Source organism: Ranitomeya imitator, chromosome 6 (genome assembly GCF_032444005.1).
Source record: "Ranitomeya imitator isolate aRanImi1 chromosome 6, aRanImi1.pri, whole genome shotgun sequence".
Lineage (NCBI taxonomy): Eukaryota > Metazoa > Chordata > Amphibia > Anura > Dendrobatidae > Ranitomeya > Ranitomeya imitator.
The window spans coordinates 50005244-50018252 of record NC_091287.1 but is presented as its reverse complement, the minus strand read 5'-3'; the positions used below and the strand labels follow the sequence as shown (position 1 = coordinate 50018252).

Sequence of the window (13009 nt, the reverse complement as noted above, 5' to 3'; positions counted from 1 at the left end):
TGCATGGTTCCGTAGAAAGGTAGAACACACCCTAAGAGATATTAGACCAGATTCATTAAGGCTGAAGTTTCATTCACCAGTCTCACTGATCGGCGAGTAAGATGCACACAACTTACTAGGGGTTGTGACCCTCATCAAATTTTACTGCAGATGGGTTGGGGTAAAAGCTGTGGCCAAGTTACGTTTTAACTTTGTTCAGTCTCTCGGTGGGCTTCATCATAACACATCACTCGCCAATTCCACCAACTTTGGCCTTGGTGGACATTACACCTAAAAGTCGTGAATTTGTTTTTGCACAACTTCCTTTTGACATTTGAAGAGGTCATCTTCCTGTATTCTGGTGACAACAACTTCATGACTCTGGCTTGTTATTCTGCTACTTCATTGATTATACAAAAACAAGTAAAACATTTCCCAAATCTCCGAGGTTCAAAACCTGTTTCTATGTTCCATTTTAGGAACTGATAAAAAGGATTCATTGGGTAATGAGATCTGCTAACAAGTCGTTCCAAACTGAAGCAGAAGTGGGGGTCTTCCTGGTTTTCTCTTCTGGGTCACTTCACGCTCTACATTAAAAAACCGAAGAGCAGAACTGTAAACGATAGTGTGAATAAAGCAAAAGGAGGCAGATTGGTCCATCCAAGGTCAAAAATTAGATCTTAACTGTACTAATAACTTAGATTCATGTATAAAGGGAAATGGGGATATGGGAGAGTCAGCTCACCGCTGGAAGTCTCTTCAGGAAAGCAACTATCAATAACTTAGATTGTGGCGCTATTTGAATTGAGTCGATGGAAACAAAACAGATAACCCAAAAAATAAAATATATTTATCGGATTCCTAGTCTTTTTCTAGGTCCAGAACAAGATTCTAAGAGAACCGAAAACATTGCCTTAGAACAACAAACGAAACAACCACACAAAACATTTCACCAACATATTCGATTAGCTTGTGTTGGCCAAAGTACCAGTTACCTGACCCATAATACAGGGTTTTAGCCTGGAGCCAGTCAGCTTCACCAAATTCTGATGTGACGACATTCAGATGTACTTGGTTCACATTAGTATTTGGAACTTCTGTGCTGCAAATAAACATGTGCTTTCCAACCATATTCTTTAAGAGTTTAGTTGGTTCTTCAAAGCAGGAAAGGAAAAACCCGAAAAGCAAAATGACTATTGCCTGTATATAAACATACCCAGATCCTCCTCCATCCGTAACTTGGATACTTCGGTCAAAACTGGAAAATTTGACTTTTTTATTAGGTTCACCAGGGACACTGCTGAAATATATTGAGTCATGCGAGAGTCATTATTGCCAATTCAACAAGATGCCATTTTGGTTTCCCAAACAGACCGGTTTGTCTTGTCATGGATTAGGCAAGGAGGTGTTACAGTTCATCTGTCAAATTCCTTACTATGAAAAGACAATAATCACATCTAAAGAATATTGTATTTACCATCACATTAGTAATGACAATAGGACACCACTAAAAGGTCAAAATATACAGAAGGTTTTTTTTATTTTAATTTGGTCTTCTAAAATCTCAGTTGATCAAAGGTAGAGAACGACTTTCGGTTTGACGTTTCCGGGGTATGATTAGTATACACTGCAATTATTAATTCTTCCCTTTGACCTCTTGCTTTGCCCCTCAACTATAGGAAGGTGCTACCACTCAAACTGGTCAATAAGGAATTCCTCAGCTCTGACTCCTCTTAATACACTGTATTCATCATATTATATAGCACTGTGCACTGACCGTTGCTCATTTTGCCTTTCTACCCGGACAATTTTTCTCTTTTCCATTAGGACTATGATGTCAAGCGATTAAAAACTGACCAGCTGAATCCTTATAAGCTATGCAAAAATCCCTGGCTGGAGATAGGAGGAGCGGCTGGGTCAGGGGTTGAGGGTGATAAATGCTGGGACAAGAGACTTCCCGTTTCTACATAGAACAGAGAAAAGAATAATTATCTGGGTAGAAAGGCAAAACAAGCAATTGTAAGTGCACAGCACTGTATAATATGATGATTGCAATATATTAAGAGGATAAAAACTTTGATGGGAAGAGGAGGAGTGCTTCTTTAACTCCTCCGACATCATTTGTCAGGTGAGAGTCAGAGTCCAAATACACTTTTGGTAAGGTAAACGCATCGATATTGGCAGGTTTGACAAACGTTAGCCTGATGTGTATGGGGGCCTTAATCCCGATGGCCCTTTATTCAAGTGTATGGACAAACATTGTCAAAAAGAAAATAAATGCAAGAATTTCAAATTTTGGCTTGTGGGCCTCCAAAATAAAATAATCTAGTATAAATCAATGCATTACCAAGCAGCAGGTGACTACGAGGCTTTTTTCTTAAAAAGTAATCCCTTACTTGCACTATTGTCAAGGGAGAAACGTGTAACAACGTTAAAGTGCTGTAAAGTGTTTGCGTATGTGACAGGGAAAGAATATTTAGATTCACAAGAGACTTCAGATTTGCCTTCATATCTAGGTGAAAACATCAATACTTTATATATCACTGTGCCTCACGCTCGCTCCAGGGCTCCATTTTCTGCCCTGTTGAAGTCCATGGAAATATTCCAATTTTATTATTTATGGACTAATCAAAGGGTCAGGGTGTCCTCTAATGATTAAGTCATTTTAGCCATCACCCGCTCATTTTTTTTAATGTTGGCAATTGTTTTTCATGTCAAGCTCTTTATTTAATTTACCGAATTTAATTAATTTACTTATATTGCAAGATCTTGCAAGTGCTATTTTAGACAACTTTATGTAATTTAATAAAGATTTTTTTTAGCAGTCTCCTTATGAGAGGACATATATTACCTCTATACACAACTGATAGCACAGGATCTGATTAATAGACTTTTCCAGAATTCCCTGTGTTAGGTACAGCTCTGTACATAGAAGCACCCCTCTGAAAGTTTGTATCCCCTAATATACTGCAATCATCATTATATAGCACTGCATACTTACAATTGCTCATTTTGCATTTCTACCCAGATAATTCTTTATCCATTAGGTCTATGACATCATGTGATTAAAAACTAACTAGCTGAATCCTTCTAAGCTCTATGTAGAGACAGGAGGTCAATTTTCCCTGTATGAGTCAAATTAATGCAATAGTCCCTGGCATAGGGAGGATGGAGCAGCTGGAGGAGGTGAAGAGGGGAATGATAAATGCAGGGACAAGAGACTTAATGTTTCTACATAGAGCAGAGAAAAGAGACGAATTACCTAGGTAGAAAGGCAAAATGAGCAATTGTAAGTACACAGCGCTATATAATATGATAATATTTTACGAGGATAAAAACATTGATGGGAAGAGGAGGAGTGCTTCTTTAAGTGCCTGTTTCTGATATTGCAACTCAATGCTCCTCAGTTCTATTCAAGTGAACGAGACAGAACTGTAATACCAGGGAAAGCCACTACAAAATGTGCGGCGCTGTACCGCTGAGATATCGCTGACTGATCATGGCCAAGCAGATATTACATATCTATGCTGTAAAGTTCCTCCAGGTAAAAGGGGGTGTCCCTGTGTCACAAAAAAAATGGCTGCACTAGACCAAGAAGTGGGTGCATGTAGTAATATATTTAAGAATACAGTATTTGTATTATACCCCCCACCACACACAAACAAAAAGGCGGCAAAGATCAAAAGCGCTAGTTCAGACTAGAGGAAAATCGGCCAGCAGACTGCCGGCCGCCATCAGGTGGTGGAAAATTGGCAACAAAGGTTTAACGTGGCTATCCAGGACCTAAGATATTGATAACCCAATGTGTCAGATAGGTAATCAATATCTGATTGGCATGGGGTCTGACTTACGGCACGAGTGGTAGTAATCGGGAGTAAACCTTTATACAGAGGAGGAACATCGTAGCTGTACAATATTTTAATGTATGTTCTAATGAACCCATATCAGCTCCTATTGAAGTGAAGGTGTTGGCGTCAGGCGACTTGTTTTTTTGCTTTTGTGCAATTCTTATTTTTAAAAATTAAATATTCATCCATTTTCCTAGCCCATGACAATTCTTGGTTTCTGAAAATATAGGGAATGATCAATTCAGCTACTTAGCTGACGCAGCAGCGATCGGCCTCAGTAAGTGATTGGCTGCAGCTGATCAGGGGGTTCCCAGTCAGGACATCATCACTAGCAGAACTTAAGATGGGGGACCAGGGAGCACTAACTCGGCAAAAAGAGGATGCACTTATTTAAAATGGATGAATGGCATAAAAAGTGAACAGCCCCTTGCGGGTGCAGTCACACGCAGCGGTCGGGCAGAGCTTTGGTCACCCAGTTAAAGGAACCTGAACTCTCGCCAGCTGCTTTCTCTATTAAGGGAAAGCTTGTGTGTGCATTCAGAGTAACTGATAAGAGAATGTGTATCAACTGTTAACCTTCACTTTAAAATCCAATAGATTACCTTCTAACACCTAACAATAGCCTACAATGTCCACACGCAAAGCTGAACCCAAGAACACCTGTCACATGCACAGATCCGCTGCCGCAGCACTCCGGGTACACGTCGATGCCGCCAGCAGGAGGGAAGGAATGGACATCCCACACCGGGACAATGGAGCTGTGCAAAACACTCACAAGCCATTCACATCAGATTTAATGAAGTGGCACAGTGGCCGGCTGTAGCCCTGGCAGAAAAATGTGCCGTCAGCTTTTCCTTTGTAGGCCAGCCAGAATAAACACAACTTGGAGAAAAGAAAAAAGAAAAATGACACTTGGGTTTGAGAAATAAATCATCAAATTTTCCAGTTCTAAATTTCTCTGGAAAATATTGTGCGAGACGATTCCCCAATGTGACAGCGCTCTAATCGGATTGCAGAGTTTTTCCTTCACTTCATTAAGGAAAGCACGAATCATTACAAGGTAATGTTGCTTCTCTTCTCAGAGGCAGGCCATGCAGCTGACCACACGCAGAAGGGGGAACGACCAGCTCCCCTGCACATGAGGCATGTATGGTGGAACAACAAGTCCCTATGGAGTATGCAGAGGTCACGCAGGAATACCGCCATAATGCAGCATCTTTACTAGAGGAGCAACTCGATTCATGGTATTTTGGTGCAGCTCCAGGGTGGCATCTTCACTTCTAAGTGGGCCATCCTTGGAGCCACCCACACGGCCATCCTTGGAGCCAAAAAAAAGTAAAAAAAAAAATAATACATTTGTAACAAGGAAACGGCCACCCAGTACATACATACACACACACACATTATTTATATATATATACATAGCTCAAAAAAGTGAAGGGAACACAAACAATATAATTGAAAGGAAATCAAACTTCTGTGAAATTAAACTGTCCACTTAGGAAGCAACACTGATTGCCAATCAATTTCATATGCTTTTGTGCAAATGGAATAGACAACAGATGTAAATTATTGGCAATTATCAAGACACCCTCAATAAAGGAGTGGTTCTGCAGGTGGGGAACACAAACCACATCTCAGTACCAATGCTTTCTGGCTGATGTTTTGGTCACTTTTGAATGTTGGTTGTGCTTTCACACTCGTGGTAGCATGAGACGGACTCTGCAACCCACACAAGTGGCTCAGGTAGTGCAGCTCATCCAGGATGGTACATCAATGTGAGCTGTGGCAAGAAAGTTTGCTGTGTGTCAGTGTAGTGTCCAGAAAATGGAGGCGCTACCAGGAGACAGGCCAGTACACCAGGGGACGTGGAGGGGGCCATAGGAGGGCAACAACCTAGCAGCAGGACCGCTACCTACGCCTTTGTGCAAGGAGGAACAGGACTAGCACTGCCAGAGCCCTGCAAAATGACCTCCAGCAGGCCACAAATGTGCATGTGTCTGCACAAACGGTTAGAAATCGACTCCATGAGGATGGTCTGAGGGCCCGATGTCCACAGATGGAGGTTGTGCTCACAGCCTATCACCATGCAGGACGCTTGGCATTTGCCACAGAACACCAGGATTGGTAAATTCACCACTGGCGCCCTGTGCTCTTCACAGATGAACGCAGGTTCACACTGAGCACATGTGACAGAGTCTGGAGACGCCGTGAGGAGCGATCTGCTGCGTGCAACATCCTTCAACATGACTGGTTTGGCAGTGGGTCAGTAATGGTTTGGGGTGGCATTTCTTTGGAGGGCCGCACAGCCCTCCATGGGCTTGCCAGAGGTAGCCTGACTGCCAATAGGAACCGAGATGAGTTCCTCAGACCCCTTGTGAGACCATATGCTGGTGCGGTCGGCCTTGGGTTCCTCTTAATGCCAGACCTCATGTGGCTGGAGTGTGTCAGCAGTTCCTGCAAGATGAAGGCATTGAAGCTATGGACTGGCCCGTCCGTTCCTCAGACCTGAGTCCGATTGAACACATCTGGGACATCATGTCTCGCTCCATCCACCAACGTCACACCACAGACTGTCCAGGAGTTGGCGGATGCTTTAGTCCAGGTCTGGGAGGAGATCCCTCAGAAGACCATCCGCCGCCTCATCAGGAGCATGCCCAGGCGTTGTACAGTAGGGAGGTCATACAGGCATGTGGAGGCCACACACGATACTGAGCATCTTTTCCTTGTCCTGAGGCATTTGCACTGAAGTTGGATCAGCCTGTAATTTGATTTTCCACTTTGATTTTGAGCATCATTCCAAATCCAGACCTCCATGGGATATTTTGATTTACATTGATAATTGTTATGTTTTATTGTTATGAACACATTCCACTATGCAATGAATACAAATTTGCAACCATTCAGAGATATCTAGGATGTGGGATTTTAGTCTTCCCTTTACTTTTTTGAGCTATATGTGTGTTTTATACCACTACCCCTGGTGAGAAGACAGCAGAGACATTAAAGTGGAAGGCAGCCCATACAGCTCCATAATACACAGTACGGCCTGTGAACACATTGCTTATTTGTTTTGCTTTTTTCTGAGAAGATGTCACAAAACCTGAAAGATTTTCTAGTACCAGCAAAATAAAGGACATCCGTGAAGTCTCATGCACACGTTGCCCATTTTTTTCTTGCAAATTTAATTCTGCAGCGCATCAGTTCTTTCAGTGTTTTCGCTGCAGCTTTCACCCATTCTAATGAGTGGGGGAAAAAACGGCAACAAAAAAGCATGTTAAAAAAACAAAAACAATGAAAACCGCAAGAAACCTAATTTACATAATAGGTTCAGAAATTCTGCAACGTCAAAAACTCACCAAATACTGACAGTGGGAACACGGCATAAGGCTTTATTCAGACAGGTTTTTTCTTTTTTTATAAGTATTTGTATGCCAAAACCAGGAGTGTCTCCAAAACACAGAACAGGTGTCAATCTTTCAATTCTAGCTTTTCTCGATAAATTCACTCCTGGTTTTGGAATACAGACACTTGTGCAAAGTATTGATGTGTGAATGAGCCGTAATACTCCATATGCCGCCAAATGGTGCCATATAATGGGGATTTCTCTTTCCTGGCAGTAATGAATCTTGGCAAAAAATATCCCCTCTCCAAGATCCTATCACATTGTATAATAGGAGGTGTAATAATAATATTAGCAAAAGCCTCCAATTAGAAATGTAGCATAGTTCTACTGATTCGCCATGTCTATTACCCCATGTGCAGGGCATTGCAGCAGGTATCCATGGTTATGACCATTTGAGTGATCGTAACCATGGATATCTAAGCTACTGCAATGCCCTGCACATGGGGTAAGCAACATGGCGAATCAGAAGAACTATGGGAGATGGGAAAACAACTTTAGTACAAAATGTAGAATGTGCATGAATTTACTATGACACACATGATGGGACAATACGTCTAGGGGCGCAGTATTGCAGTAATATATAACTCGGAGGTCATGGTGCATAAGATTTCAATCAGCAGCTACTAATTAGTAAAGATCCAGACTCTGTACCCGCTGTGCCAGCAGCGACAAGGTTCACCTTCCTACTTCCTAGCACAATGCAATGACCCCTCTTTCGTGGGCTGCAGCTGTGTACAGAATGGTCGCTACCTGAAATCACATCCCCAACGCTACAGAAAAATCTCGTCCTGCTTTTTAAATAGAAATGTGCCAAAAAAAAAAAAAAACGCAAATATGGTAGATCTGGATTAAAACTTTGTGACAATCAACGTTAACGAGGCAAAGTCAACGTAATCTCGTTAGCAGATCTGTGTAATCTGTCTGTAGAGTAGAGGGGGAAAAAAAAAAGTAACGAAGATAGAAAACAACAGAACGTCAATAATAATGTGCTGGAAACTAGCGAGGCACAAAATGATAAGAAATCACATGAAGCTCATCGTGGTTAATTGCTTGAGACACAAACCTGGATCCTCGGGGCAGATGACGCTTCCCACGTAAGTGGAGATCCACCGGTTCCTAAACATGGTGTCTGGTCCGTTATCCCAAGGAGCAGAGGCACAGAGGACCCCGGCAGAAGACCCCGGCTCCAGGCCCGTTCCAGCAAGGAGACAGAGCAATTTCCCAATCCTGCACTGAAGCCGTCAGGCTGGAGACACTAAGCACAGCGAGCGCATAGCAATGGGCTGGGAAGCCGGAGCAAACCAAGCCGGTAATCAGATTACAGACAGAAATTAGGCACTCAAGTGCAGGTTGGGTCAGATGCGGCTGAAAAGTGCAGATTGGGCCAAAATTACAACAGATGCTTCAGAAAAGACAAATTAACAAAATGAAAAAAGACTAACGCAGCAGAAGGAAGTAAAAAATAAAAGGGGGGGGGGGGAAAAGTCACTTCCAGGAGAATAAACTTCAATCAGCTGCAGGATAGTGCAAAGATTGCTGTGCGAAGGAGGAGGACGCGGCTAATAAAACAGGTAGGACGGTGCAGCGCTGCACAGGCTACACAGTATGGGGAATCCGATGGAAGTCACCGCCGCACATGTGGTTCACATCATGCGTAATATCAGACAATAATCTCCACATTAAATACCAGAAATGACAGAGGTAGTCATGGAGAATGATGTAAGGACAATGCGTGGGCTCAGCTGCTCCACATAATTGATTAGGCTTCAACCTAGATTCATTCATTGACCGCAACATGGTTCACATCCTGAACAGGAGGTATTACTACAAGCTGCGTGGGTTAAAAAGGCAAAAAAAAAAAAAGTGATATATGTAATATTGTAGCCATCAGATTGGAGGAATACTTTTTGATTGTCACTTGCACAAAATTTTTTTTAGCTAAAGCCATGTAAAAATTCCTGAGCTCCTATGATTCTGCGGCCACATCACATTTGTTCCTTCTGAAGTACATTATGTGAAATCTCTGCTTTCTGGGCAATTCTTCAGTGTTGTCTGATGGGGGGAAAGGGGTATTGCCTTCACCCTTTCCTTCCAGGTGCCGCTAATCAGATACCAAGCTGTAATTGGCAGTGTCTGGGAGGGAGGGGTAAAAGCGCATAGCTACAGATTAGACTGAAGAAACGCCCAGTTGGACTGCAAGCAAAGATTTCACATACTGCACTGCAAAAGCAACAAATGTGAATATCTTTGCAATGGAGTGGCGCAGCGCAAAACGGAAAACGTGGCAGAATCATGCAAGTTCAGGGATTTTTTTTACAAGGCATTTAACTACTTTTTTTGAGCATGTGACAGATTCCCTTTAAAGAATTGGACCTACAGGGTAGGTACAATCCCGGCACGTTTTGGGGCGATCTTAGCCACGAAACATGCGGGACAGGAACTTTAGCATGGTGCATGAGCATCAGCGATACTGAGCAACCCGATGCAAATCAGAGTGGCGAGCAGGCTTACTCATCACTACTGACAAGCCAATTTTTCCCCCTCTGCATAGGTATGCAATTTTTAAGGCATGACGCAGTTTACAAGATGCATTTTTGCTGTGATTCTCCAAAAACACCGCAAAGTTGTAGTGTATTTGGGGATTTAAAGAATTTAAAAAAATGAACGTATCAACCACAGCCCTACCCTAGGATATACCTGTAAGTTCTCCGGACATGTTGATTTTAGTAGATAATCTTATTTCATAAATTAGACTTCTGGAATATCTTCCTAATAAACTAGGTGTTTGCCCCTGTACAGTGGCATGGTCAGTACTTACTGAGCAATGGCACACTGTAGGTACACCCCATTTGGGAAGGTGAATGGTTACTCCCAGCTGCTGACTTATTCATAGATTTCCAGAAGTAATAACAGAGGTACAACAGATCTAAGGGTATACTGGGATTTTGGAGCAGATTCAAAAGGATTTAAAGAGGACCTGTCACTTGCTCAAAAAAAAAAAAAAGCTAAATATATCTCCTAAAAATCCCTGAGCAGCCGCTGACTGTGGCTCTTACTTTTCGCGTCATTCCATTACAGAGATTTTGGAGCGCACTATGTGAAATCTCTGCTTACAGTGCAACTGGGCGTTCCTTCAGCGACTTCTCTGGTGTCGTGCGCTTTCACTCCTCCTGCCCAGGCGCTGCCAATGACGGATCGACAGTTGATCAAGCAACCTCAACGCTGCCAGGCTGTGAATGGCAGCGTCTGCTAGGGAGGGGACTTTTATTTCATGCTAATTTTTATGACCTTTACCAAGGGTATGTGGCCATAAAAGGACCATAAAATATATCTGGAACCACATGATGGATTTATAAAGACAAAAATCACACACAGGATTCTCAGCGGAGTAGGGGAACATATATATATATATATATATATATATATATATATATATATATATATATATATATATATATATATATATATATATATATATATATATATATATATATATATATATATATATATATATAAAATCTGTTTACTTTTGACCTCGTCTCTTTAAATAAGCTTCCTATTCATTTAAATGAAAACACACGAGTTGAGATGTATGTACTTTATATGAAAAAAAAACAAAACAAAAAAAAAACACAAAACACCAAATTTGACCATTTAATGAATTGAAACCAAAACGTCAAATCATTTTTGTCTTTTCAGCCTGAGAAAAAACCCCAGCTCCGCATGAAGCCGTAGCTGGCCATATAATCAGCAACGGGTCTGAAACAGGAATTTATTTTTTAAAATACTGCATAATCACAGTGAGAACAATACATTGGCAATGTACTGATTGATTCTTGCCATCTTCTATCATTTCAGTAGAAGTGGTGAAATTACAGGTGCATAAAAAAATTGAGTCAACCGATTGTCATATAAACCTTTCAATTCTACCATCATCATCTGAAAAAACAAACAAAAGGAACAAATGAGGTTGCAGTTTCCCCAGATGTGCGCATTTCCTTGGTGACAGCAGTACAAACCCAAATCCTCTTTTTCAGCTAGAAGTCCTCGCACCTTTACCCCTAGACTCACCTCGGCGGGCATCATACGAAGCCGCTGTAAGAAGATATCGCGTCACAGTAAATTCCTTCAATTGAAGTAATAAACATTTGAAAACTGACATCTTTTCATTTTTAGCAACTGCTAAGGATTGCTGCACCTACAAACATTCACGTATATAAGGGTATATTCACAGGTTTTTTACATGAATTTTTCACCCTGAAAATTCCATGAACAAGCTAGAGATTTTTTTTGTATGGGGTCTTTTTTCTGCTTCAATTTGCTGAGTGGTCAAATTTAAAACATTTTTCCCCTCCAACAGCAACTCCTCAAGAGTGGATAGCCTGCAGCATAGCTACCGGGAGGCACGGAGCGTGCGGTCACACTGAGACCCTTGCTGTGAAGGGCCCACCCGGAGCTAAACTCTTAACTATCGCCTTGCCCAACACGCCCAGCTAGTGTCTCCCTGCTCTGCCATTCTCTGCTCTGTAGGCAGATTTAGTCCTGTGTGTATATATATATATATATATATATATATATATATATATATATATATATATATATATATATATATATATATATATATATATATATATATATATATATATATACACATACATACATACATATACATACACATACATATACATATACATATATATATATATATATATATATACATATATATATACATATACATACATATATATATATATATATATATATATATATATATATATATATATATATATATATATATATATATATATATATATATATATATATATATAGTGTGTTATGGCCATAATGTGTGGAGGTCCTGCAAAAACAGTGGGGCTACAAGGGGGCCATAACCGTGTGGGGGCTAATAAAAGTCATGATACAGAGAGGGGGCTACTGTGGAAGCCACAATACAGCGAGGGGGCCCACAATACAGCGAGGGGGCCCACAATACAGCGAGGGGGCCCACAATGCAGCGAGGGGGCCCACAATACAGCGAGGGGGCCCACAATACAGCGAGGGGGCCCACAATACAGCGAGGGGGCCCACAATACAGCGAGGGGGCCCACAATACAGCGAGGGGGCCCACAATACAGCGAGGGGGCCCACAATACAGCGAGGGGGCCCACAATACAGCGAGGGGGCCCACAATACAGCGAGGGGGCCCACAATACAGCGAGGGGGCCCACAATACAGCGAGGGGGCCCACAATACAGCGAGGGGGCCCACAATACAGCGAGGGGGCCCACTATACAGTGAGGGGGCATTATACTGTGTATAGGAGAGCATCATACTATGAAGTGGGGGCTGTACAGGAGGGAGACTGACATTATAAAATGGTGGGCACTTATTGTTTGGGAGCCCTCTGGTTATGGTGACTGTCAAAGGGGCACACAGAGGACATTACTAATTTCTAGGGCAAAATGTGGACACTTATAGGGCACTTGATAGGTTGCTTCTTTTTAGGCTATGTTCTTTATTTAACATAAGTTTTGGGAGAAGATTCTGGTCCAAAATCCATATAACAAATACGCTTCATATTTATGTCAGTAGGAGAACGTTCACTGCCCATGGCGCGGTTTTATTTCACGTAGTAAAAGAAGAAACACGTAAATTCTTTGGGCATTTCCAACTTGGAATAAATATGTAAATTGCCTCTTGAGAGAGGAAGAGGACAAGACCTCTATAGTGCCACGTATTGTAAGCAGCCATCCTAAAAGTCAGTATCAACCCTTTA

At 41.8% G+C, this 13009-nt stretch overlaps 1 protein-coding gene across 3 annotated transcripts in view; it reads right to left on the bottom strand.

The window, feature by feature from the left end:
• SVIL (supervillin) overlaps window positions 1-13009 on the bottom strand; it is a 244113-nt gene that overhangs the window by 124691 nt on the left and 106413 nt on the right. Inside the window, exon 1 of one of the 3 annotated variants that reach the window (XM_069729640.1) lies at window positions 8297-8372. The exons of the other annotated variants lie outside the window; for them this stretch is intronic. Coding sequence (XP_069585741.1) covers window positions 8297-8357 — 61 coding nt within the window. The 5' untranslated portion in view covers window positions 8358-8372. Of the gene's footprint in view, window positions 1-8296; window positions 8373-13009 lie in introns of those variants that run through there. 3 annotated transcript variants of the gene reach the window in all.